Here is a 27,519-nt window from a genome sequence, read left to right as displayed (position 1 = left end):
GCCTGTGTTGTCTAATGACCAGATTTTTTTCTCATTGAAGATACATTTTTAGGTGAACATTCCTGAGGTTGTTCAAACATGTTATGGGAATAAAATATAAGGCTTAAGTTGCTTCAGGTACATGTGGGACTGTAGCTTTGATAATATATTGAAGGAAAAAAAATTCCTTTGTGAAGATTGTGACCAGTATTCAGAACCTGTGTTCTTGCTTTTCTGTTTCTACGTGCATGTGTGTATATACACAGATTAATTCCTGTGTTCCTTCCCCAAGCTAGAATAGGCCAAGTCTTAAGCATCACTAATATTACTATTAACTACTGTGTAGCAGTTCTGATCTTTAAACCCCTTTACCAACATCAGCAAAGTACTCTTCCCAGTAGCTTTGTGAGATAAAGTGATTTTTTCACCAAGTATCAGAGGAGAAATTGGAGACTTTCTGCAACTGTGTGCATGTGTGTGCGTGAATGCTCTTCAGGTTAGTGGGTCCAGTGCCCAAGGAATGTACATGCATTCAGTATGGCTGTTTGTCGAAGTATGTGCACGTGTCTAGAGTTTGCTAATTAATGCTGGTTGCGCAGTGCAAAGTATGTATGTGATTAAGTACAAACAAGTGACCCATTTATTGGAAATTAAGCTTAATGTAACTCAGAGTTATGCAGAGGAAGGCAGAGCTGAAAATGGATTCCAATCAAGCATTAAATTTTCTTCTTTTTTCTTTTTCCATGCTATGTCAAATGAAGCATGACTGTATGTAGAGATGTTAGCTTTTTTCTTTCCACTAATATGTTAACGTTTTCTGTTGCGTATATACCTATATCCAACAGAATATATATATAAAATCAGTTATGACCAGTGACCAAACACAAATATTTTCCAGAATTTTGAAGATGTTTATTTAGAGGATTTCGTAGTATACGCAGTACCATATGGCAGAAATTATTTGGGAGAAGGGGAGGGAGGAAATGCATGGCAAAAACAATAATATCAATAAATTAAACTGAAAGAAGTTTCCAGAAAACCAATTGCAGGAGAAAAATTAAAACTTTTAATTCAATTTATAAAGTACGAGACTGAACAAAATGACAGCACATCAGCATAAGAAAATCGCTTTCTGGGCAAGAAAGGTAAAAATCACAATTTTCCTTTAAGACTGAAGTTTCGGGCTTAGCCACAGCAAATCTTATTTCCTTGCTTTGTTCGAAGCATACTGCTGGATTGGTAAAACTTACTGTGAAATCCCAGCCCAATCTCATACGGGATTTTCATGAAGAGGAAAAAAATAGCAAGTCATCCTAACGTTGCAAATGACTCATCGATTGCCTTAGGAAATGCTCCCCTGAGACAGGCATGCCGCTGACGAGGAAGTGGTGAAGCCGCCCAGCCACTCCCCCAGACAATTTCGCTTCATAAGGGGCGCCTCTTCAGACACTACAGTATTTTATTCTTTATTTCACAGAGGGAGCGCAGAAGCTGCAAGAAGGGCAGCGCGAAGTAACGGCAGGAACTTCTCAGCCGGTTGGTTTTGTACGTGAGGAGCAAGGAGGAGAACATGAGAAAACTGTAAAGGTAGGGGGGAGATACGTTTTAAAGTCTATAATTTAGTATTGACTTTGAAAAATAGTAAGAGTGTAGGCTTTCTTTTAAAAACTGTAGTTCTTGGGAGGAGAACGGAGGAGAGCCGTTCTCAGGATGGGGTCATGATCATGAACAAGTTCCCCTGGTAAATGGGAGGCAGAGCTTGTCGAGATCCTGGCCACTTTGGAGAGAGGAGGTCCAGGAGGTGGTTTCAGAGGGGAAAGTTGTAATCTGCTTTCTCTGATCTACACTTGTAATGTTTTCATGAAGAATGATTATGAAGAACTAATGAAAAATGAGCCAGACAGTAGGGAATAAAAGTTGAAGTTTCTTAATCCACGTGAAAACATAAAGCATTTTTCTTAAAAGAAAAAGCAAAAAGTAGCGTGATACAAGGAGTGATCTAAGCACATTTCTTGAGTAGGTATTGTGGTTTCTCTATATGCATCATAAAGATACCGTTCGTGGCAGCTGGGTCTGGTGACTGCGTGGGAGTTAATCTGCCCTTAAGCTTCACACCATCCCGTCGCCACTGAGCAAACAAGAAGGTGTGCTGTGGAAAAGAATGGCACACTTTCGCTTATTTTATGTCCCTACATAGGAATAAAGGGAAACAACATGTCGTAGTACAATATATGCTCCTTTTTCACTCTGACTCTGATTGCAGTAGGAAGTTTGAGCCTGGCCAATGGCCGTGGTAGAAAAGCAGAAAAAAGGGGAACCGAGTGCAAATTAGATTCTGTGGTAGGAGTTTATATTGGGGTGGTGGAGCAGGAGGAGAAGAGGAAGGAAGATGAGGTATTTTTGGATGGCTTCACAATAGCCACAGGTGTTTTCTAGGTTTAGTTTCTACTACAAACCTGCTGCCCAGGGTTATGAGATACTATTAAAATGTAACTTTCCACGGGCAGAGGCACAGTCTGAGTTTCTGCTGACATTGCAGTGTGATTTCCTGGAGGGATAGGGCATTTTTATCAGTGATACGGCTGCGCTGGCAGCGGTCTCTAGGGTAGAGGGGGATTAATCTAACCTCGGAGGAAGGCAACAGTAGGATGGGTCGAGCACAAAGGGCTCCTAATGCAAAACTAAAGTGAAAAGAGAAGGGAAACTTCTTTGGTTTTCCTTTTTTCTTTAATTTTATTTGCCATGACTCTTCCAGTAGTACTGAATCAAGTCCTACCTAGTTAAGCAGTTAGAAACACTTTAATAAAGCAAGCAGATTTGTAAAGTGGCCAAGTATGTGTTTCTTTATTTGCTTTTTTGGTCTTAAAGATTTTGTCATGACTTTAGTTGATATTCACTGTTTTCTGTCAGCTGAGGAATCTGATTTTCACTCACTCCAGATCTTGTCCTGCAGTTTGAAAGGCATTGAGAATTTTGCCAGCAACTCCAAAGGCTTGAAGGACTGAAGCCATGATAAATTGGAGCTTTGCAAATTAAGTACAAAGGCTCAGTTTAGAAAGAGTATTTGAAGACAATGCAATGTCTTTGTGGCATACAGCAGTTAAAGTCTATTTTAGGACTTAGGGTGGTTTTTCTGTGGAAGTAGTCATCTGATTAAAAAAAACCCACAACTGTTGTGAAACTGGACCAAGTGTGATCACTACATTTCATGCCAAAGTTAGTTACAATGCTAAACTGAAGCAATAATAAATACAGGCATGTTAAAAAACTGCAGTTTTCAGAAATTGTTTTCTTCATGCAGTTGTGTTCATTCAGTTGGTAAGGCTGGTGATTGCAGGTTATTACAATGCTGTATATGACTGTTGTATTTTCCTACTGATCTGTGCAGGAGGAGGGGAGAAGCACTAATTAGGAAAGTCTAGGGCAGATGAAAAGAGTAAAATAAATTAATGGAATGCCTGTGTCAGCAGGTGTATATCCTGGAGTACTCACTACGAGGAGTTGCTGGAGTTGCATCGGTGTGGAAAACTGAGCTCTGCAAGGAAACGCAGGGCTCCAGCAAGCAAGAAATTTCATAGCTCAGTGTCTAACAGGTACCGAGCTACTGAAGGATGGATTAAGAAGATGAAATTTTCAAAAGCTAGATGAAAGCAGAGCTCAGAAAATTCAACTGCACTTACGCTGCCTTATCACAGTATTTGCTGCTGAAAATACTAGTTTTTGGGTACTGTGGGCAATGTTTCAGTGTTCCCTAACTGCTTTGCTTTTCTCTGTTCAGGCACATATGGAAGGGAAGCCTCAGAAACCGCTGGAAATGAACGGGCATATGCCAGTGACACATCCTTATGACTACGATCTCATTGTCATCGGTGGGGGCTCAGGTGGTCTGGCAGCTGCCAAGGTATGAGAGAGAAAATACAGATTTATGCTTTCCTTGTAAGTAGGTGTGTGACATCCTCAGTGTCCTGGATCTGGGTACCTTTAACACTGTAGGGGCGTAACATTTCTGCCTGATCAGTGGGATTTCTTTCGAGGTTAGCCCCAGTTATACCATACTCTTTTCCTTATATTCTGTAGATGAAAAACCTAAAAATGTCATAGTGTACTTCTTAACGGAATGAAACTTGGTCCCCACTAATGGGAGATGGTGCCGTTGGAAAACAGGAGGTAGATATCTCAACAGTGTTTATTAGTAGTTGAATTAAAATACAACTCATCACTGAAAAAGTTTTTGAAACTATTCAAAATTAACAACAGGAGGTTTCTAGTCTTACCTGAAAATAATTTTTGTTCACAAATAGTTGTGTATGTTGTTTTAATTCTTGACAGTGGGGAAGATTTTGTGATTTGTGAGCTTATATAATTGTATAAATGGTGATTTTTGCCTATACTTAAGCAGAGTTAGGGTCCTACCATTGATTTCTAAGGTCTGCTATTTCCTGTATGTAGCCAACCAATTTCTTATTTTTGATTAGAGTGTTGCTTTTAGAAGCATATCTAGAATTGAAAGAATCCACAGTGGTGCAGAGTATACCAGCTCTTGGAGTTGTCATTATCCAAATGTTTGAAACTTGCTGAAATTTACTGTAAGTCGGTAACTCTCGTTTACATCAGTAGTTAGGTACATTTTTGCTTGCCGTAGTAGAATTACCTATTTAGAAGTGAATTGAGCATTCCTAGAACTAAAAATATTTCATTGCTGGATTATTCCTCCAGACAGGAGGCATTTCTTTGGTTCTCGAAGTGAAGGAGGTCGCTGAGAAGTGAAAGAAAGCGAGGAGAAAATATTTCAGCATAGCACTGGATTCACACTAAATCTTGGTTCTTTAGAAGAACTTGTGTTATAATGCAAGAGTGCAGTGCTGAGTGGAAGATTAATGTGCTGTATGTCCATAATCTATTTCAGTAGTTTACTGCTTTCCCGTCGATAGGTGCACTATTGTCATGGTGTAGGATGGAAGATAAGATCTATAAAAATACTGAGAACCTGCAAAGAGAGGCAGACACTGGTTTTCAGAAGATGGGGATGTTTTAGGACAGAAGAGAGTAACACAAGTAAAAGGGAGCTTGCAGTAATGTGGAAACAGTTTGCAGTAATAAAAAGCCATCTGTTTGAATTTCCATGAGGAGTTTACTCTGCTTTGTTGTATACATATGCTGGGTTGTGAAGCTACAGCAGTGATGTTTATTGCATCATTTTTCAGCTGTGGGACAGAAAAGGTGTGTAGCTGGAAAGATAAATTGCCTTATTCCTTCAATTCAGTGTATAAAATATATTGCTGCTTAGTGTTCTCAGGTGATTGTAGAGTACAGCAGAAGATGGTAGATCAATAAAGTCGACATCAGTATTGGAAGTAATGTGTGTATTTCAAATCACTTTCATGAATTTGAAATGAAGCTGTTTTACATGCATAAACTATATTATTCAGGGTTTTTTAGTGAATTAACAAACAGTGCTTTAAAAAAGAAAACAAAAGGAATAAAAGCCTAACTACACAGGTATCTACACTCAGGTTTGCAGCAGTTTAACTAGGTGGATTAAATGTGTGCTTTTCACTATGACACACGCAGCTTTGTGTGCATGTCTTCCTCTCTGTGTTGTGCTCAGAGCTTGGTGTCTTGGAGGCACTTCTCCACAGTGAGTGCAAACACTGCCAAGCTGACTCCTTGCATCCCAACCGCAGACCCAGACCAGGCCACTACTATCAGTTTACACAACCTTGCTGTGTTCTTGCAGCACTGCGCTGAACCCAGTAAGGTTTGAAAGCCTGCGGGGCAGGTGTTGTTGCTGTGGGCACATCACTCTGCAGAGGTGGTTATCTCTGTTTGAGATCTCTACCGAGGTGGTGGTGCAATGCTGTGCTGTATTATGTGGGTGTGTAGCTGAGTGTAAGCTCGGGAATCCATGCATTCTAGTTAGCTAATGTTAGTAAAGCTCTTTTGAGCTGTGTGTACGAGTTGTCATTATGAAGAAGCATTAATAATGCATCTCAGTCCCTAAGCGCCTTTCTGAGGAACTTTCTCAGAGGTGCTGCTGATGGATAGAAATGAGCTTCTTGCCCAACCTTGGCCTTTATCAGAAGCAAAACTTCAGTGCATTAATATTTTCCAAAGGTGTCTACAACCTGTGTTGTTTGAAATATGATTTGTATTTTGCCTGAAGTAAGATAAATTTAAAATTGAAATTCTGATTGTCAACTATTTGGATTAACGAGTATTACTGGTAACATAATGCTGAGTGCTCTCCAGCTCCTCCCAAGCCAAACCCAAGGCCTCAGGGCAATAACCTGTGCCTGTAGTTGCTAATGCTTACATGTCTAGGAACTCATTGTGTGATGCAGGACAGCTGTGGTTACTCCATGTGTCAAAGTTATTTTGCTGCATCTCATGGGGGAATGTCTCATTGTTGTTCCTCAGCTATGTAGTGCTTACTTAAGTGTTTTTCTCTGGTACTAGTTATTGCCATCTATTTTTACCTTTTTCTTAAAAAAACACAAAGGGAACAGTGGAATTGGCATAGAAATTCTAGTTCTCAGTATCATTTATGCACATTGATTGTAGATTTACTCATGAAAATTCTCAGGGGACGTATCATGAAATAAACCATCACTTTTTGAGTTTGGATGATGTCTGCATATGCTGACAGTAAAGTCAACTTGCTGTAGGTTGAGTAGCTTGAAGAGCAAGAGCTGATCCTGGTAACTACAGATTGTATACAAAGTTGAGTGTTCCCCTTCTACTGCAAGAAAAAAGATGAGATGAGCACAGTTGTAATGCTTGGCCATGTGACTGCTTATGTCGTCGTGTGATGTGGTTTCAAGCAAACGTTTAAGAAACCGTCTTTGAAGGGAAAACTGGATTAATGAAGAATTTGTTAAATGTGTTAAAAGTAAATGGCATGTTGGGAAATAATATGAACAAATTGACAGGATGGAGGAGAGAAGATGAGGTTTGACCACCAGAGTCTTCTGTGTATCAGCTGGTGTTGTGCTGTTGTGTAGCAGGACGAATGCCTATTTTTTTCCTTTCATCTTCTTTTCCTACTGAGTGCACAGATTAATTCAGAAGATTAATGGCTGTTCCCTTGCAAATCATTCATTATGGCTTAATTAAAAGTCACAGAGCTTTTCAGCAATGCATGATGTTATCATCTACTCCAAATTTAACCTCTAATGTTTAGATACATGTCTTTTTAATTTGTTTTGCAGGAGGCTGCCAAATATGAAAAGAAAGTGATGGTGCTGGACTTTGTCACGCCTACACCTCTGGGAAACTCATGGGGTAAATTTCTCTTCATTGGAAACCTGCTATAAGGGAGTTTTGCTCAGAGACTCTGATTCTCCTTTGAGCTCAGCCACACTGGTTTGAAAAACACATTCTGTTCCTTTCTCTCAGGTCTTGGAGGAACATGTGTAAATGTGGGCTGTATACCTAAAAAACTGATGCACCAGGCAGCTTTACTGGGACAAGCCTTGCAAGATTCACGCAAATTTGGGTGGCAGTTTACCGAAGAAGGTAAAGAAGGAGAAGGCTTTTTTTACAGTTTTGTCACTTGTGCTGAAAATCCAGAGCTTCTTTTCACAATCAAGTGCTTGTTTTAAGCATGTGCTGACTTTAACACTGTGAGGCAACTTCAGAGAGTTTGCACAAACTTCAATGCTTTTCAAGCCTTATTGCCTGCAGCGTTTGATCTGTTTATTAATAGCTTCTTATCATGCTAGTGTTTTAGAAGATTGCTGTGTGAATAAAAGCAGTAGGGTACTACTACTCCATTGCTGAATGTAACATAACATCTAAGAGAATACCCCAGAATGTCTCCTGTTAGAAACTTCCTCATAATTGCAGGCAAGGAGTTCCTTTCCCTCAGTCTCTGTCACTAGTACATAAGAAGATGGATTTTATTTTACATTAGCTCTAATGTGCGTGGTCACAGGACTGGAATTCATTTAGGCTGTAATCTTGTAGTGGGGGGCATGCAGAGGCACCTCTCAGAGATGCGTAGTCGTCATTTTTTGAGCAGTGTCACAGCTCACAGCATGTGTCAATAGAAAGCTATTGATAACACAGTAAGTCTAAATTTTCCATGTTTAAAGTCCTGTCTGTTCCACTGTGACCTGTCATGTTGTCTACACTGGTGTAATTCTTCAGAATTTCAGCAGAGTTACCCTGGAATTAAAAGGGCATAAGACAAAGGTGACTGTGTCATGAAAAATACCTGCCTGAGAATACAAGGCTCACTATGGAAAAAGGAGAACTCACAGACTGAAAGCTGAACCTTTCTCTTTTGTTTCTAACAGTCACACACAACTGGATGACTGTGACAGAATCTGTTCAGAATCACATTGGTTCACTCAACTGGGGCTATCGGGTTGCACTGAGAGAGAAGAATGTCACATATGAGAATGCATACGGAGAATTTGTCGGGCCACACACAATTAAGGTACTCCCTAGCCATGTTTGCTGAGTCAGCCTGTAGTACTTTCTGAAGAGAGATGCTTTTAAAATTGAGTAATTTTTCCCTTGGTAGGACTGCAAAATACTCACTTTGGAGTAATGCTTTGTCCACAGGCAACGAATAAAAGGGGTGTTGAGAAGCTGTACACAGCTGAGAGATTCCTCATTGCCACCGGTGAGCGACCACGCTACCTAGGTATACCTGGAGACAAGCAATACTGCATTAGCAGGTAAAAGCACAGAGGAATATGAAGTCACTCACCGCGTGTTAATGCTTCACCTGTGAGAGAAAGTGGTGAAGCATGAGCAGGGCTACTTGGCTGCTGGTTTTCTTTCCTATGTCATTTTTTGTTAGGGGAAAATAAGCCCAGGAGAACAGCTATAGACAGATTTTAAGGTGCCAAAAACATTGGTGTCCAGTAGACAACACAAGACTGTGGGTGGCTGCCTAGGATGGTTCTGTTTCTGACCAATAACAGCAGTAACTGAGAATACCATAAATCATCTGCGTTGTCCATTAATTCATCAGGTCTGCCCCAGTTACCAGTACACCCACTTCCTCTCTATTCCCTATGGTCTTTCAGTTCATATTCTGAAGGGTTTTTTTGGAAATGAAGAGCACAGTCTGCTTGCAGAAAACCTCCCTGCTCAAATATCAAGAAAAGCTGGAGTTGCAAAGCAGTTGATGTTGTGAAGCTGGTAGAAGAATATCTGTCTTTGTGTGTTGGGGCAGTCTTAAAACTCAACCCAATTTTTTTGCAGTTACTCAGTGAAGTTAATTCAACTTTTGGGAAAACCAATTAAAAATGTCTCATTAATTGATAAAACCAAGTAATGCTAGTAATTTTGACCAAAAATGTGATACGCAGGTGAAATGTGTTTTACCTGAGTAACTTTTAAGTTACTTCATGTAGAAACAGAGGTTGGAATCAAGGGCTGTGGTTAGTAGGTCAGGAGAGGTTCTCATTCCCCTCTACTCTGCCCTGGTGAGACCTCATTTGGAATATTGTGTTCAGTTCTGGGCCCCTCAGGTCAAGAAGGACAGGGAATTGCTTGAAAGAGTCCAGAGCAGAGCCACAAAGATGACTGAGGGAGTGGAGCATCTCCCTTCTGAGGAGCGACTGAGGGAGCTGGGTCTCTTTAGCTTGGAGAAGAGGAAACTGAGGGGTGCCCTCATTCATGGTTATCAATTTGTAAAGGGCGAGTGTCAGGAGGAAGGAGCGAGGCTCTTCTCAGTGACAGCCAATGACAGGACAAGGGGCAATGAGAACAAGCTGGAACATAGGAGGTCCAACCTGAAGATAAGGAAAAGCTGTTTTACTGTGAGGGTGACAGAGCACTGGACCAGGCTGCCCAGAGAGGTTGTGGAGTCTCCTTCTCTGAAGACATACAAAACGCGCCTGGACGTGTTCCTCTGTGACCTAGTCTAGGTGATCCTGCTCTGGCAGGGGGGTTGGACTGGGTGATTTTTCGAGGTCCCTTCCAACTTCTAACATGCTGTGAGTCTCTGAATTTCAGGCTTGCAAGCCTATGGCAATGAAATAAATAACTGGCATAATTCCTGTGAAGCCAGAACACCATGTTGTACATTTCCCTTGTAATAAGTAGTAATGAAATTAAAGGTAACAGATAATATAGCCTGTGAAGTGGTGCTTTAAAATAACATTGAGGTGGAAGAGTCAGGAATGAGAGAGTTAAAAAATATCAGATTGAGGCACTCTGTGTAATCTTAACACAGAATAAGAACTGTGATGTAGCCTTTCATTACACCGTCACATTTTATTCCACCCCAACATTTGAGGGAGCATCTTTGTTTAGCCCTTGCAGTTGCTGGCTGATAAAGACACATTTATTTTAGATTTCAATTTTTGGAGAATTGCATTGCCGAACCCTGCCTAAGTCTCTGCTGAGCAAGTGTGATGCCACCATGAATCTCTGCTTCCTTGAGAAGCCCTGCTTTTGTAGTCTAGGTCTGAGGCGTGGTAGAAATGATGTAGCTTGATGAAGCCACTGAAAGAAAGGGAAAGCAGGCAAATGAACATGTTTTCAGTAATTATGTACTTCTGTCTCTGCCTGTTACTGTGGTTTGCATTAATCTCTTTTATTGTCTGCGTGTATTTGGCAATGTGTAGAATGCTTTAGCAAAAGGATAAGTCTTCAAAGAAATGGAGTTTGTATTTTTATCTTGAAGTTTATCTTTAGCTCTCAGGAGCTAAAATTTGCAGCAAAATACCTAAAGCAAGATTCAGAGAAAAAACAACCTACCTTTTTAACTACTTGCCATAAGTTTCTGTAAAAAGACCTCTAAATTTTTATGGTGATTCAGTGTTTTCATGCTCTTTTTTTTTTTGTGTGTGTGTACTCCTAATTAGAACTTTCTAATCTGTCATGTACTGTTCTTGTATTCCAGCTGAAGTTCCAAAAAACGAAGTTGTGGGGGGTTTTTTTGATGAGCAGGAAGACGAGTAAAGTCCTGATCTTACAAAAGATATTAGATAAATATAAAGCACAATATATTATTCTGATTTTCTCTAACCTGTGTTTCTTTTTTCCCCTCTGTTTTTTCCAGTGACGATCTTTTCTCTCTGCCTTACTGTCCAGGGAAAACCCTGGTGGTCGGAGCCTCCTATGTTGCCTTGGAATGTGCAGGATTCCTTGCAGGTCTTGGGTTAGATGTCACTGTAATGGTGAGATCCATCCTCTTAAGAGGGTTTGACCAGGATATTGCAAACAGAATTGGTGAATACATGGAAGAACATGGAATCAAGTTTATTCGGGAGTTTGTGCCAATCAAGGTAGGCTCAAAATGGTACATAACTGCAATTGATTGCAATTTACTTATCATAATGTTTTAAGAAATAAATCATTTTAGTGAATATAAAATTTGCAATACAGGATCTTAAAATGATTTAAGTCCATAAATCTTACGCAGCTGAAAGGTACAATTAAGCCTTTGCATTAAAATTTTGTAAGATTCCAGAATTCCTTGTCTTTATAAGAATTAGATGAGATAGCATATATGTTGCAGTAAAAATGTTGTTACTCCTGCTCATCCTGGTCCTGCAAATGTTGAATATACAGAAATTCAGCAGTTGTCCTGAAACTTGTGAAGCTTCTTGCAGTCTCATAGTTAAGCAGATACATAATTTCCTGTAACGATCATGGACAGTGCATCATAAATAGTCATATTTTTCATTGCCAGTTCTCAGATTCTCAGCCAACAAATACTGCCTGTGTGCCCAGGACCAGTGGACTATCCAGAAGAGCAAATGAGCATTTTAAGTGTATCCATCTATATCTTTTACTTGGTAGAGTCCTTACATACTTGCTCAGTTTTCTTTGAATTCAACAGGAGTACTCAAGCAGCTAGCTATATACATGAATAGGCAAACTGAGGTTCAAAAGAGATTAGATAAGCACTGGAGCTTTTCTAATGTAAAATCACCTTATCAAAGACTTCAGAGGGTGCTAACAGTATTTTTCTTAATGTTCTTTCTAAATAATTAGTGCTTAATTATTATGAAATAGGAAATAATGTGTTAAGCAGTTTTCAATTTGGCATTAAGCTAGTGTGTTACCGAGTTTAACACTTTAGGGATTAAAGCATTTAAATTGTGTGAAGACTGTTCACTTTCACCCTTAGCAATATCAGGAGTAGCTTAAAAGATGCTCCTGCCTGTTACCACACTGTGGATCTGACCCCCTCGCGCAAAGTGTAAGAGATGGGCTGTGAGAAGTCAAAGTGGATGTTTCAAGGAACTTGGTTTTTTTGGGTGTTTGCTTTGCAGGAATCCCGCGTTGTATGAAAAGCGGGGATTATTATCTAGATTTGGTTTCAGATGGAGCTTTCTGTAGGCTCCAATGGGGGATGAAAAAGAAGGAAGCTGTATTTACAAGCAGATAATTTCAACTAAATGGCGAGCAGGCTCCTCTAGATGCACTTTGCTAAAAGGAGTCCATCTCCTGAGTCACAAAATGCACTTTTGTGTGTCTTACCCTGTCTCTTCACTACATGTCTTCCATTTCAATGGGAATAAAATATTTGGCCCTGTTTTCAGTTGAGCATATTCTTAAACTTAAATTGCTGGGTATGTTTTTAGCAAGCCTTCTCATCTCTTTCAGATGTTTTTGAAGTTGTGCATGTTGTGCTTATTAAAACCCTTTGTTGGGACATTTGAAGACAGGAGATGAGTTATTATAAATAATGCTGCCTTTGAATAGGATCAGTTTAGCACAGTGATCCTTTAAAGTTGGTAGGATGGCACGGAAGGTCTAGGCTTTTTTAAATTAAAGGAGGGGAAGAGAACTTCATCAGAAATTTTGCTTTTTCTGTCTGCAAATACTGAATATGAAGTCGAAACTAGGGCAGCTGTTGAAAAGTACTTTTTCTTCTGTCAAATGAACACTAAAAGTTTCCCAGAATTAAGTGTTGTACACGTACTTGTCTCTTGTAGGCGCAGCCAGTGGTGGGAAGCGGCTGGGGGCCTTGCTGTCCTAGGGAGGGGAAGGGAAGGGAAGGACTGCAGCTGAGGAGATCCAGTCCTTTCCTTGCCATCCAGTGGATATTAGTGAGGACAAAAGAGAATCCGCCTGTGTGGCTTCAAAGTCCATTCACTTGTTTAGTTGATTTATTTATCAGAGCAAAAAGGAGTGTGTAGAAAAAAAGCCAGTGGTACTGCTCTTTTTGTTTTCTGGTATATGGAGGGACAGGGTGCGGAAGGTGGGCTACAGGTCCAAAAGGATTCACCTTTGGTTGGTTTTGGGGTTGTTTTTTTTATTCTGCATTACTTGAGAGAGTGTGCAGCTGAATCAGTAGCTAAAACTAGGACTATTTATTTCAGCTGACTCTGGGGAACTCTGAAGAGGTTTTTTTTCTTAAACTGCTGGTGTTTTTTCAGCCATTTAGAGCCAGCTGCTGCCCTCTCCTGTAAGGCCGTGGCAGCTTTATATATTGGACTAATATTGAAGCAGGGCAAAGGCCTGTACTACTGAGCTGGGCTACGATTGTAGCTCCCCATTGGTGGAAGGCACAATGGTCCTCAAGGTGCGGTTGAAGTAAATGTCTGATGCTATTTCAAGGTTTTGCAAGAGTTCCTTTCCTCCTCACCTCCTCTGTTCTCAGTTGATACCAGGGACAGCTGGCATGGTGGGCTTGGACAAGAACTTGGATATCAGTCGACTTCTTATAAACAGAAACAAGGTCTCATTGTGCTGATCATATGAATAAATGCATGGGGATAAAACATAATGTTTAAACATGCAAGTGGGAATCACAAACCTGGAGAAAGGTGAAAATATCTTGAGAATGAATGCTTGAATTTTAGGTTGTGGTTAAACACTCATTTTCAGTGATATGGTATGTGGTGGGGCAGAGATAAATTTGCATGTATTTATTTGAAACTAAACATTTTGGGTTGTTTGGTTTTTTTTTCCTAATGTTGTAGGTTGAGCAGATTGAGGAAGGAGCTCCTGGAAGATTGAAAGTTACATCCAAGTCCACAGATGGGAACCAAATAATTGATGGGGAATACAATACTGTGAGTCCTGTCTATATACATAAAGAATGTGGAATAGCCTTCCATTTAATGATAAAGGTTTTGTGGGGTGTTTTTAGCCATAGTTCAGATTTTTTGAAATTGTTTTTAATCCTTGCAATATGCTAATTGCACACAATCAACAGGTAATTAATGTGACAAAAGTCCCAAAATCAATGGGCATGAGTCCATGTGCCTTACCAGATTACTTGAGTACTTTTGAAACCTGTTTTTTAGCATAGGAATGTAGATGGACTTGGTCATGTGGAATCAGTTGCAGGATTTTTCCCCGGTGGGATATTTGTCATAAACTATAAGTAATGATTCTTCATAACTTTCATAGTAACTAAAGCATTCTGGAGTTAGCACAAAACAGCGGTCTGGGCAAGAGCTAAGCAAAGAGATGTCGTGTCTTTTCAAGACCTGTTGAAGCAGCATCTTCACAAAAACAACTAATGCCCTGCGGCAAGTCAGGGAACTTCATTACACACTTAGAAGAGTAAAATTGCCGTGTGCAGAAATGCTGTCTCCATCACTCCTCACTCCCCTCATTTCCTTAGGCCTTGATGCTGAAAGTTTAAAAAAATAAAAGTTATTAATAGAGTATTTGGAACTACACAGAATGCATTTGGTAGCCTGAGATTTTAGGCTGTGAATAGTGTGTGCCAGTGGCCTCACTTATCTGCACAGTGCATCAGTCATCCCATAGCAAGGACATGCCTCAGTGCATCCGAGCGCTAATATTACAAGCAAGTTTAACAATGATAACAGAGCTGTTGCACAGTGTTGTAAAACCATTTTTCCTGGCCCACAGTAGTGAAAGCTTTTTAGCTAGCAAGTCACTGCCATCTTTTCATAAGGAAACTTCTGATTTTTTATTGCTGCTACATCTTTCACTGAAATGCTGTCACTCCTCATAGAAGCTGAGCTGTGTGTGATGCATATTAAGACCTTCAACTTCGAAGATGTGGCATGCTTGGTCATCTAAAAGACTTGAAGCAGGTCTCCAGTTCCTTCAGCACAGTTCTTAGTTGTCACATGAGAAGCATTGTGTAGTTACCTGGGCAGTTGTCCAAGACTGCAGAGCACATAGCACTTTTCCTTGTGACAGTGTTGGCTGGAACTTGTTTTGCTGGTTAAGGTAGCCAGGTTGATAAGATGGGTAAGAATTTGGCCTGGTCTGTCCATCATTCTGAACTAATGTTCAAACAAATAGTATTCAACAAATAATATTCTTTGGTAGTGACTTGGCTAAGAGCCTATATAAATAATATTTTTCTGATCAGAATAAAGGTTATTTTATGGTCTTTTTATTTGCCTTAAGTGTCTGAGTTTCCTTCCTAAAAGAGCCCTTTCCTTATGGAGCATTTTGGAGTCACTGCTCTGGTAGAGATATGGTATAACACTTCAGTCTAGAAGTATGAGGAAATAAAGGATCTGACCTCAACCATATTGTTTAGGATGCTCAAGGGGTATTTTTCGAGGGAAAGCTACTTGGCTGTATTTCATCTTTCTTTTAAAACCTGATATTGTGAGGTCACGGTGGTGGTGTGGCTTCCGTTGAACTCTGTGAGTGTGCAATGGATAACAAACATGTTCACCTTAATGTGACTAAGCCCTAGATACTAAGCCTTAGTATACAATGAAAATAATAGATAACCACATGCAAATGCACTTTTGAGGGTTAAAAAAAAAATCAATAACATGCATTGCTGTTTTGCAGGTGTTGCTAGCAATTGGAAGGGATTCATGCACAAGAAATATTGGTTTGGACAAAGTTGGAGTGATGATCAATGAAAAGTAAGGGCGGATATCTGTATACCACTGACTGCTGAGCTTGTGTCCTTTACCGTTGCCATGGTAGTGGTGGGTAGACATTCAGATGCTTTGAGGAAACATTTGATTCCTGTTTGCGTACACTTGGGTAGGAGACTGTGTGGCAGGTAGCTGCATTTTCTCCCATAGTACTGCCACGTTTCCTTTTTTGATACTGAAATGTCAGCTTCAAAAAGCTGGGAGTCAAAAGTGTCTGTTCCATAATGGGTAGGTTTGCAGGTCAGTCTCAGCTTCTTCCAGTGATGGGTCTTGCTAGGATCTGTCCTTGTACTCGCTTATTCCCATCTACTTGTTTTTAGCTCTTTCATCTCTTCAGGGAGAGATCTTTTTGTTCATACAGGATTTCAGAGTGGTGGGGTTTGTTTATATTTTTAATGTAAATGCTTCTATATGTGTATTTTGAAATTTAAGGTCAAAGTAGCATTCCTTAAACTCACAGTTGGAGTTGTTGCTATGTTTTAGGTTTTGGAGGGGTTTATTTCTTGACTTAGAGCAAGCCTTGGGCATAATCTGTTCTGTAGAGGAGCATTTTGTGTTTAATGTAGTGAGGTCATTGCACCAGGGAGTGGAGCTATCAGTAACATTTTCAGTATTGGGAAATAAAACATCTTCTAGGCATGTGAGGCCTACACGATCTTCCCTTTAAAGACAAGACACAGGACCGTGAACTTGACTTGGCAGTCTATGGAAAAACAGTGCAGAGGGCAGCTTATATATGAACGCAGTGACTGAAGTTGCTGAAGGGAACTGTTGCGATGTTCTAAATAAGTGAAAATTTTGGTCTGCTCAAAATTGGCAGACCCATGTTGTCTTGTAGAACAGCACACATCTTTCTGACATCAGGACACCTATTACTAGCTTATCCAATGTGTAAATTCCTGTAGTTCTGGTTAAATTTGCACTACTTTGCATTATGGCTCAAAATTGTAAGATTGTGAATATTACTTCTTTCCCTCATACTTCAAGTAAGTGTGTTTCACTTAAAGCTAAAGGGCCCGACTCCTGCAAGGTTATTTATGCCTCCAGTCTTCACAGCAGCACATTTAGATCTTTCTTGTTTATTCAAATTGCAGAACAGGAAAAATTCCCGTCAACGATGAGGAGCAAACAAACGTGCCGTATATCTATGCTGTTGGAGATATACTGCAGGACAAGCTGGAGCTCACACCAGTGGCAATCCAGGCAGGAAGATTGTTAGTTAAAAGGCTTTATGCCGGGGCAACCACTAAGGTAAGGAACCAGCTACTGCAAAACACTGTCATTGCTCTACTTCTGAGAGCAGAGTGGAAGTCTGCTTGTTTATGGAAAACTCAGCAAGCTTTTAAGCCTTAGCTTTGATGATCACTTTAATTTTCCCCTTGGAAAGATATTACTGCAGATATGTTCTGCTAATTGTGTAGGATGAAATTAATACCTTATGGATTAAGCAGTAGTCTCTTTTTTTCCTATTAAGAGGTTTCATTTTTCTCTCAGAGTATAATGGTATTAAAATTAACTGTGATCATTTAACTTGTTTTTAACTCTACTGCCTTTCCTAAAAGTCAGTAGTCATTCCTGTCCCATTAAGTGCTTTAACTTTAATTCATGGGCAGTTTACTAAACCTACGTATGGTCCATAAATAGAGCGTAGTAGGGTTTGTGGTGCTCTTCATTTCACATGTTATTTCCACTCATTTTTTCACTTCTCATCTGTATGTTTTCAATGGAATACCTAGTTCTGCTCAAAATTGAATACGGACACAAAGGAAGATCAAATGTACCAATAAGCCAGCACATACTTATACCTGAGAAGTTGAATGCATCAGTTCAGTGTTTACATTTAATATACTAGTGCTATTATAGGTTTCAGTCACATCATACTAGTCCAAAAAAGTGTGACATGGGTACTCATTTGCACCTTATCCTTAAGCCAGAAGGAAAGGAGAGTGCCTTTAAAGAGCTGTTATCCAGGCATCATTGTTGTGGGTGCTTGTCTCGCCTTCATAACCATAGGGCACAAGCATAAAGGTATTTCTCTTTTAGAGCCTGCTGTATTCATATCGAGTTCAGCTGCCGGCCAGATTTAGAGCTTGATGGATTTGTTTGTTTTAGGTTGGCAAGTATTGCAGTAAGAGAATCCTGAATCAGTGTGCATAAAGTCATTACATCAGCCAGGCAGAGTTTAAGAAAACCATAGCTGGAGCCAAGTTATTTTCTTTTTTTTTTTGTGCTGCAATACTATGGATATGCTGCAATTTGCACTTTATGCCAGATAACTGTCTCTCAAGGTATGAAAATCCTTATGCTGCCAAAGAAAGCATCATCTCTTCCAGTTAATCCAAGAAATGAGTAACTACTTAGATGGGATCCTGGTGTATGTTGCTGTTGTAAAAAATCTGGAAAGGGTGATGGTATGAAACATAATGAAGTGGTGTGGATAGGTGGGGAAAGAATAGTAAGCAGCATCTTAGTTGATCTCCAGTCACAAAGGAAATTAGAGTTGAAACCTGTAGAAATTAAAATCACCAGATATTAAATAGAGTTGACCAGCCTGGCTATGACAGGATGACTAATTTGGTGGATACGGGGACAGCAGTGGATGTTTTTTACTTTGACTCTAGTAAGGTTTTTGACACTGTTTCCTGTAACATTCTCATAGACAGACCCGTGAAGTGCAGGCTGGATAAGTGGACAGTGAGGTGGATTGAAAACTGACTGAACTGCCAGGCTTAAAGGGCTGTGACCAGCACTACAAATACCAGCTGAAGGCCAGTCACTGGTGGTGTGCCACAGCGTTGGATACTCGGTCCAGCACTGTTTAATGTCTTCAGTAATGATCTGGATGATGAGACAGAGTTGCACCCTCACCAAGTTTGCAGATTATACAAAACCAGGGGGAAGTGACTGATGCACCAAATGTTTGTGCTGTCACTCAGAGAGACCTGGTTCAAGCTGGAGAAATGAGCTGACAGGAGTCTTAGGGAGTTCAACAAGGAGAAGTGCCAGATCCTGTGCCTGGGGAGGTGTAATGTACCCTCATGGCAAAGAAGGCCAATGATGTCCTGGGATGCACCCTGCAGATGCACCCTGGCAGAGCATTGCCAGCAGGTGGAGGGAAGTAATCTTTTTGCCTCCACTTGGCTCTGATGAGACAGGTTTGGATTTTGTGTCCAGTTTTGGGCTCCCCAGTATGAGAAGGACAGGGCAAGTCCAGCAAAGAGCCATGACTGTGATTAGGGGACTGGAGCATCTGGCACATGAGGAGAGACAGAGACAGCTGTGAATTTCTGTACCCTGCAGAAGAGATGACTTGGTGGGCTCTTATACTGATATGAATTTATACCTCATGGTAGAGAGTGAAGGGGATGGAGCCAGACTCCTTTCAGTGCTACAAAATGCAAGGACAAGAGGCAATGGCTTCAAACTGAAACACAGGAAAATTCCATTTAAACTTAAGAAAAGAATTCTTTACAGTGAGAGTGGTCAGGCCTAGAGGTTGCCCAGGGAGGGAACCTCTGGCACATTGTGAAGCTCCAGTGAAGGCAGGGGTCAGTGTTTGCCCACATGGGATGTGATGAGGCGCACGGTGTCAGCTCTGCTTCTGGCTGTTCCCCAGATGGCTGTAGTTCATGTCTTTGGTTCTTCGGCATCGCTTAGGCCACAGTTGGTAAAAAAGATGATGGGTTTTGATGCTGGTGGTGTCTTTGCAGCATTCCCAGCTGAAAATAGCGTGCTTTGTAGAGCCTGGTGAACGGTCTACTTTTTATCTGTTTTAAAAATATACCAGACCTTTGATCTGGTACATTTTTAGAACAGGGCACTGAATTTCCTCTTCCTCTTAATCTACGCATGTTAACGTCAGTGTGCCTTTAAGCTGCCTTTCTATTCTTGCTCTAGTTAATGCCTCTGAGAGGGACACCATCAAAACTGTAGTTTTCACAGTTTTTTAAAATTAAAGATAAAGTAGCTTCTGAATTCTAAATAATTCAACTTTTCTTCCCATCTGAATTTCAGACTGCTGAATTTTTACCCGTTTTGCTGACTTTATTCCTGATGTTGTGTGGTTTTGTTGTTTGTTTTGAATACTGCACAGTGTGACTATGTGAATGTTCCAACCACCGTATTCACTCCTTTGGAGTACGGAGCCTGTGGCTATTCTGAAGAGGCTGCGGTGGAGAAGTTTGGGGAGGAAAACATTGAGGTAAATGCCCTTAGTTTCCTCTGGATTTTAAGTTCCTAATTTGTCATTTAAAATAATGTTAAGAGTTGATTAAAACAGCATTCTGTGTTCTGATGTAAAGGTAGGAGGCGCCTAGGTAAATTTTTGTCTTCCTTCACAGTTCCTAGACATGTTATAAAAATAGTCCCCAATTCCAATAGCTCTAGTTGCAAATATGTTCTATTTTTGGCAAACAGTGCTTGAAGGTGGAACATTTGGTTAAAAAAAAGAAAGGTTTCTTTGTGTCTGCAAATACTTCAGGGTAAATTAAAGCTGGTTATGTGTTAGAAGCAATACATCGGTTTTAATGTCAAAGTGGAGCTATGGTGTGGTAAATTCCATGCCACAGTGATTTTTACTTTATAAAGCCAAATGTTGTTATGCTCATTTTTCCTGTTTATTTTGACTGTGCAGGGAGGTATGTGCTTAATTTTACTCATGAGAGTGATCCCTTGTCACTCATGGGGATTGCTGATCAGGAGTGAAATTAGACATATGTAAGCACTTAGTGCCTGAGGTTCTTCTTACAAAATACTGTACAGACTACGTTACAGAAAGCATGAGGGGAGGGAGTCTGACAAGAAAGTGAACTTTGATGTCCTATAAAGGTCACCTGAGGAGCATTATTTGGGCAAATAAGCAGATAAGTGGTGGTTCATGAAGATGGGGACTTGTCTCCCTCTTAACTTTGTCAATTATATTTTTTTTTACTTGGACCGCGGAGAAAAGAAGTAAATATGACTTAAAATGGCAGTGTGTCATGTACTGTTAACCTGATTACAGGGCATGGGTTTAAATTCTGTTTGTATATACAGTGATTTTTGGTTTTGTTATTCATTTAAGTTCTTGTTACATGTGTAACACTGGACCCTTCTTCGTGGAAAATGCACTTTCCATTTTCCAAGCCATTTTTGCATCCAGAAGCATTTGTATTGTGGCTGAGCCCTAATTTAGTTTATTCTAACCTCTGTCATGTCACTATATTGACTTTTGCAAGTTTCAGTGGCATTATTGAGCTGCATCTGTCATTCAGACCTGTTAAATTTCAGATTCAGATAGCAATGCTGATAAATGCTTTGTAACCCCATTAATATGGAAAAAGCATTGAGCTGTCTCTCCCAGTTTGTGAAGGGACATATTTTTATTTGATTTCTGATCAATTAAAAACTTCTTTAAAATAGTAATCAATCTGAGGTTAGCTTGTAATGGGAGCAGTTGAGAGGTAGAGCTGTGCCCCAAAACACGCTTTTTCGGAGATCGGTGCTGTATAGGTGGGTGAGCAGCCTTGCCTGCAGTTAGGAATCTGTCCAGTGGTGTTGGCTGGGGCAGATAGAAGAATGTGGTTTTGTTTTTGTGGGGGTTTTTTTTGTGTGTTTGGGTTTTTTGTTTGGTTTTTTGTTTGTTTTTAATGTACTTTCCATTTTACAGAGATACATAATCTAAGAGAGCACACAAAAAGCATGTCCTCCTCTCTCTTACACCCAAGCTCTGAGGCTATTTCTTCCCTCTTTCTGCTCTGAGGAAATGCTTTTGCCTTCATTCTGGGTAAACTCAGAGACCATACAGTCACCCATGAGGGAAGCTTGTATTTGTCTACTCTAATGGGAACGTGCTGAATTGCGTCCTGGAAGTGTAATACACTCATGGCTTATTTATTTTTTAATTTTTGGATGACACTGTTTTGTAGATGCTTCCTTCTTTGGTGTTCATCAAGGGGAAAAAGTCTCACCCTGATCTCAAATATTGCAAGTGCCACATGTATGGTTGGTTGCTAATCAAGAGCTATTAATTAACAGTTCATCCCTGTGCTGTGTCACGACTGCCGAAAGCTTTTACATGTGTGGTTTCCAAAAGCAATTGCAGTCAGTAGGAAAGCTCAGCCTTTGGAGGTAGATGAGGCAAATTTAAGATAATCTGGCAGGTTTTGGAAGATCATGCTCTCTGCTGTGAAATTACACATTTTTTTAAATCCTTGTTTGTTGTTTTTTTTTAACCTGTGATGTATTTCTAGGTGTACCATAGTAATTTCTGGCCACTGGAATGGACCGTGCCATCCAGAGACAACAACAAATGCTATGCCAAGATAATTTGCAATATTCAAGATAACGTAAGTGCATCTTTTCATCCAGGGAAAATGGCAGCTATACATTCATCATCAGGGACCATTGATAGCACAGCTATAAATAGGTTCTTTTTAACAAATTAAAATTATTTAAAATTTTTCTACCTTTTGAAATGTAGTAAGTATTTACATATTTATATATTTATACAATACTTTTGTTTATACAAAAATGACCCTTAGTATAACAGAAGACTCTGTCTTTGCTATTGGTATATGGTACCTTTTCCATATATGTAAAATAAGAAGTAGAGATCTCTAAGAGTATTCATTAACTTTGAAAAGCTAGTGAATCGATGCATGTAAAAATGGTCAGAAGTTTTACCGGTTTATCTTATTCTCCCTCCCCCAAGCTGGGACATTTTTTTCTGGGATATTCTTCTCTGAAATTGAGGTCACTCGGAAACCATCACAACTTGTAACCTCTGCAAATCCACGTGTGTCCGTAAAACTCTTGAGCTCGTTCTAACAGGATTAATGTATCTCGCCTGCACAAATCTCATTTAGTGTGATAATGCCAGGATTATCCTTCAGCTAGGGTAAGATTTCCTAGCAATGGAAATGTACAGTACCTGCTGGAGCACAAGCAAAATGACTAATTGGTTAAAAGAATTGGTATGCCCTTCTCTGAATGATCGTCACCTGTTTAATAAAAAAGTAGTTTATTTTAATAATACTCATTATTACAAAGTTAAATGTTTTCTTTTATCATGGGATACAGATTTACCTTCCTGCAGTCTTTCTAAGCATCACATCACTATTTTGTAAAATTTGCAAACCTGTCTGGTTTTGCCAATCTCCTTTCTTCTGAAGGAATTTGCACTAACGTGGAAGGTATTTTACAACCCGTGGTTATGTCCCTAATCCAAAGTTACTGAAGAAAAGGAAAAGGCTTAATGGTGTTTTAAAGTGTTTCATTAATTTGTTTACATTTCTTGTCCTGAAAATTTGGAACATGTTTCTAGGGGTAGAGTTGAAAATTACCGTGGATGAAAAATAGCTTGGTAACTATTTAAAACTGTAGGTACCTCAGTTTCATGACTATGGTTTTATTTTTGCATATGTCCATATTTTTAAAGGAAAATAAGACCAATTCCATTCTGGTTATTATCTAAGTATAGATTTTCTTATTTAAGTAAACCCTGTGGTAAGTCTCAGTCCTCGGGCTTGCTGTAAGAAAAGTAACCTTTCAGTGTACTGAGTATCCACACTCCTTATGTGATATTTAGTGGGAGGAGCAGGGAACTTTTGATACCCAACTGGGCTATGTCTATGCTCAGCAAAATCTGCCTAATGCTCTGAAAGCCACCGAAGCCCACAGCAGTTGGCATTTGCTAAAGGAGACTTGCTTTTCTTAGAGAAGCAAGTTTTTCTTTAAGAAAGAAAAGTACAGCTTGTTCTGTTGAGTGTTTGCAGAGGATACATGTGCAGTTTGACATATTTTGCAGTTGAACAGCAGCATAAATTTAAGAAGTGTGTGAAGTAATAGCATCGTCCATGTCACTGGATGTCTTTCAGTTTCCTTTGACATTGTCTGGGTATATTCTCTCCCAGTGACAGCAAACACTGCAATAAGAGTAATCGTCAGTTTAGTTACAGTTTGCTTCTTGCCATATCTGGTGAGCCAGAACTTTACCTTGTGGCCTTTTCCTATAAGCAGCTGCCAAACTGAAATGTCTTCAATAGGCACACACCAGCTTAGGTCCCAATGTTGCAAATCTTCTTTTCAGAGAGAACAGAATTATACCCACTATCTCCCGTCTCTTGGTGCTAGTAATAGTTAACATTTGTGTGGTTACATTCATTTGTGGTGTGTTTTGTGAACTGATTAAATTATATACTCTGAGTAAGAAAATCTTACTCGTTGTTTAAAGAGAGCTGAAAGCCTGACTGTGCTTTTATTTGATTACCTTTGGTGTTTAGGAGAGAGTCATTGGTTTCCACGTCCTTGGTCCAAATGCTGGAGAAGTCACCCAAGGGTTTGCAGCTGCTATGAAATGTGGGTTGACAAAAGAACAGCTGGACACCACCATAGGAATTCACCCTGTCTGTGCAGAGGTTTGTATATGAAGTCACCTCGTATCTCAGCTTTCGTAGCCTTCGGGGCTGAGGTGTTGGAAACCTGAATAGCAGAGCTCTATTCATCAGCTCAGAATTTGGGAGAATGTAGGAGGGAGGAAAGAACAGGAAATTATCTGGTTTTAATATTTTAAAATCTAACATTTAGGTTTAATCAGGGAAATTATTTTTAGTGTGTTAATTTGTGAAATGTTTACAGTCTCCCCTAATCCAGTGCTCCCTCTGCTGGGAAGTATTGAATTTTCCTTCCACTCAAAGATCCATTTATGAAGGCTTCGAATACTATTTCAGCTAAAGTGGTTGTCAAAGCTTATTTTTTTTTTTCAGATACATGTACTCAAAATAGGTGTACACACTGGTGCTCTGGAAGGGGACCAGCTATGTGACAATTATTTCTATTAAATTCTTCCCTTTTAAAGATCTCACCTTCATTCTCTAGGCCTTCACTTTTGAAGTGAAATACACAAGGCCACACAAACATTTTTTTTCTTGTGTTGTCTTGCTGTTCCAATTTATTAAAAAGCTTAATTTTCATTAGTGGGTGAGGGAAAGCTCCTTTCAGGTATAAACCAGAGATGCTCCACTGATTTTAATAGTATTTGGACCAGTTATATGAGCTAGGATCCCTGCACAAACTGTGTAATCACCCTTGTATGTCTTTGTACTGAATCTGTCTTTTTACCTGCATGTGTTAGCTACAAAGTTTTAATAGAGAGCACGAGGATGGTGATCTGCAGAAGTGAAGTCTGCTTCTCATTTTATGTTTCCAAAATGATACGGTATGGGCAATATAATATGAACTCCATTAATGGAATGGACTGCCAGCAGTCTGAATCATCTTCAAAGCATCCACAGTATTCTGTTTGGGGTTTTTTTTTTGTAGTATCATCTAAAGGTGTTCTTGGGAACCCCCAAAGAGGGGTAGCAGGTCCTTATCTTACCAGGGGCCCTGTGGAGGGGCAACTCCTGAGTGAAGCATTCAAACCTGTGAACTCAAGCGGGATATTAGCATATGCAGTGTGAAGAGGGGATGACAGTCATAATTTATTCTGGACATCTGAGCTGCTAAAATTGAAGCTGAATAGCATGATGATTAGACATAATTTAGGGAGGTAATTTCAGATACTCATATTTGTTTGAGTGGGGGAGGAAGAAATTGGCCCAGGAGGAATTGACTATTTAAAAGCTCCAGGGAAGAGCGATCATTTTTCGTGCCAGTCTTCGAAAGGGTTTTTTTTATGCCTGTTACTTAATTTAATCTCTTCAACAGTAAACAAAAATCAAAGTGCAAGATGGTACTCTTTGATTTAAAAAATGCTAAAAAGTTGTTTGGAATTTGTGAGGACTGTGCATATCTGGATGAATAGAATGAGAATATTGGCATTATTTTTATCTTGCATCCACGTAAAAACCAAGGAACATGACGGCTGTTCTGAGCAGGAAAAGTGACAGTGTTGCAAGGTCAAATGCTGACATCTTCACTGGCATCAGTGCTAATTAACTGCATAAAGTGTCTTCTGTGAAACATGGTATTACTCAACCTGAAGAACACTGTAAGACTGAGGGCCCCATTTCTGACGGCTTACAAATTAGAGCCAAATTTCACTGGCTTTCTCTTATTTGAGCAGCATTTTATTCTGCAGAAAACAGGAGTTCTGACTGGAATTTCTTGCAAGGCAAAGCACAAATAACTGTGAGCACAGAGTTGAGAGGACCTCAGCCTTACAGAGCATCACCTCTCAGCCTAAACTGTGCTGCACTGCTTGAAATATAGGCGTGTATGATTGAGCATCTGTGATGAAGAGAAATGTCTTCCGAAAGCTGGGGTGATTAGCAAATGGGGTATACAAATGACGGCTGTCCAGCCATTGGATCTAAGGTTTTGTCTTCACTCAAATACCTAACAATTCTGTCAAAAACCTCATGTTTCCAGTGATTATCGAATGACTCCCAGCTGCCTTACTAAAGTTAGGGAGCTGTGTAGTCCCCACAGCCATTGGAACTGACTCACACACCCTGAGCCTGCAGTCAGGCCGAGAAGGCAGATGCATTTTGCACTTTTAAATCTGTGTCTTTCAAAGTGAAATAACAATAAACAAATATTCCAGTGTGTTGCCAGTCTGTGGATCAGAACTGAAGAGTTGGAAACCCTGTCTCAAGCCATGCAGTATAGTTTAAATATGTTGCTGTTCTTCTGCCATATATATTATTTGTCTTCCTGATTTGTGCGTAGTTTTACACGCTTATAGGAAGTGGAAGAGGTGTAGCATTTTTTGATGTTGCTCTCTGAAGAGCTGCTAGCAGCCTTAATGCAGCAAAGCTTCCACTTAGAGAACTGTAGGGCTTTCAGTATCTTTGGGTACTTCAGTGTTATTTGCGTAACTGAAATGTGTATATACTTTATTCTGCGCTACGTTTATTCTTCCTGAGAGATGGCTTTGATGATAGCTAATTATTGCAACTTTGAACCATTTAGATAGAAGTGGGTTTGATTTCCTTTTTTCCTTTCTATGTTATATATATGCAAAGCTATGCAATTATTTGCATAGTAAAGTTCTAATATTAAACAAGGTTTTGTAGAATTTTTCTTCCTCAATTTTGATACCTTTTAATTTTACAGTAATTATCTTTAATGTGTTGTTTTCTTTAACATTACTTGAAAGCATTAAAGATTTGACATTTTCAAACTAGGTTAATAAGTGTTTCTGAGCTATTATCCAGAGGATACAAATCCCAGACATAATACCTATATCAGCAATCAGTTCCACATTTCTATAATAGCTAGAAAGGTACAGAGGTAAAAGTTATGTTCTCTCCAAATGTCGTAGCCTTGGGTTAACTTCACTTTCCCAATAAAGAAGGTACCTTTGAGCCATAAGAACACTTACTCTTTTGATGTACAGACTGGAGTTTATTATTGCTGAGCTTGTTCTCACTGTAAAAACTTAGGAGCATTAAGACAAAAGATGGCAGAAAACCATGTGACTTCCTAATTCTTTCTGTGCCACTGTAAAAGGAAGACCATAAGATAAATAAAGAGAACAATGTGCTATTTAGTGTCGAGGATTTCAAATGTATGTTTTTCATTATTACTTTATTACTTTAAGAAACGACTGGGGTTTTCAGCATTCTGCCCAAGTTGATCTTCTGGAAAAGAAAATGCATTCTAGCCATACTAAAAGTAATCTTTTTTTTCTTTCTTTCTCTTAAGATATTCACCACCCTGTCTGTGACAAAGCGTTCTGGTGAAAGCATCCTTCAATCCGGATGCTGAGGTTAAAGATCCCCATTCTTGTTATTGCCAGAGACTGACTTTCATC

At 39.7% G+C, this 27,519-nt stretch overlaps 1 protein-coding gene across 1 annotated transcript; it reads left to right on the top strand.

Moving 5' to 3' along the window:
* Positions 1-1,402: 1,402 nt before the first annotated feature.
* Positions 1,403-27,519, top strand: LOC104534764 (thioredoxin reductase 1, cytoplasmic). Its single transcript, XM_010184608.1, has 14 exons — positions 1,403-1,566; positions 3,758-3,880; positions 7,188-7,260; positions 7,375-7,494; positions 8,277-8,419; positions 8,548-8,663; positions 11,003-11,228; positions 13,878-13,970; positions 15,691-15,767; positions 16,877-17,033; positions 19,876-19,983; positions 22,013-22,108; positions 24,044-24,178; positions 27,411-27,519. Exons 2-14 carry the CDS (start codon positions 3,764-3,766, stop codon positions 27,471-27,473), a joined length of 1,524 nt encoding a protein of 507 aa, XP_010182910.1. The 5' UTR covers positions 1,403-1,566; positions 3,758-3,763; the 3' UTR covers positions 27,474-27,519.

Source organism: Mesitornis unicolor, unplaced genomic scaffold (genome assembly GCF_000695765.1).
Source record: "Mesitornis unicolor isolate BGI_N332 unplaced genomic scaffold, ASM69576v1 scaffold10855, whole genome shotgun sequence".
NCBI lineage: Eukaryota > Metazoa > Chordata > Aves > Mesitornithiformes > Mesitornithidae > Mesitornis > Mesitornis unicolor.
The sequence above is the reverse complement of the archived record's forward strand: the minus strand, read 5'-3'. Positions and strand labels throughout refer to the sequence as shown.

Bases quoted from the DNA above. Each gene is read 5' to 3' on its own strand.
- LOC104534764 (XM_010184608.1), top strand. From the start codon at position 3,764: ATGGAAGGGAAGCCTCAGAAACCGCTGGAAATGAACGGGCATATGCCA. The intron at 7,495-8,276 runs GTAAAGAAGGAG...TGTTTCTAACAG, and splicing joins GTGGCAGTTTACCGAAGAAG to TCACACACAACTGGATGACT. The intron at 8,664-11,002 runs GTAAAAGCACAG...TGTTTTTTCCAG, and splicing joins AAGCAATACTGCATTAGCAG to TGACGATCTTTTCTCTCTGC.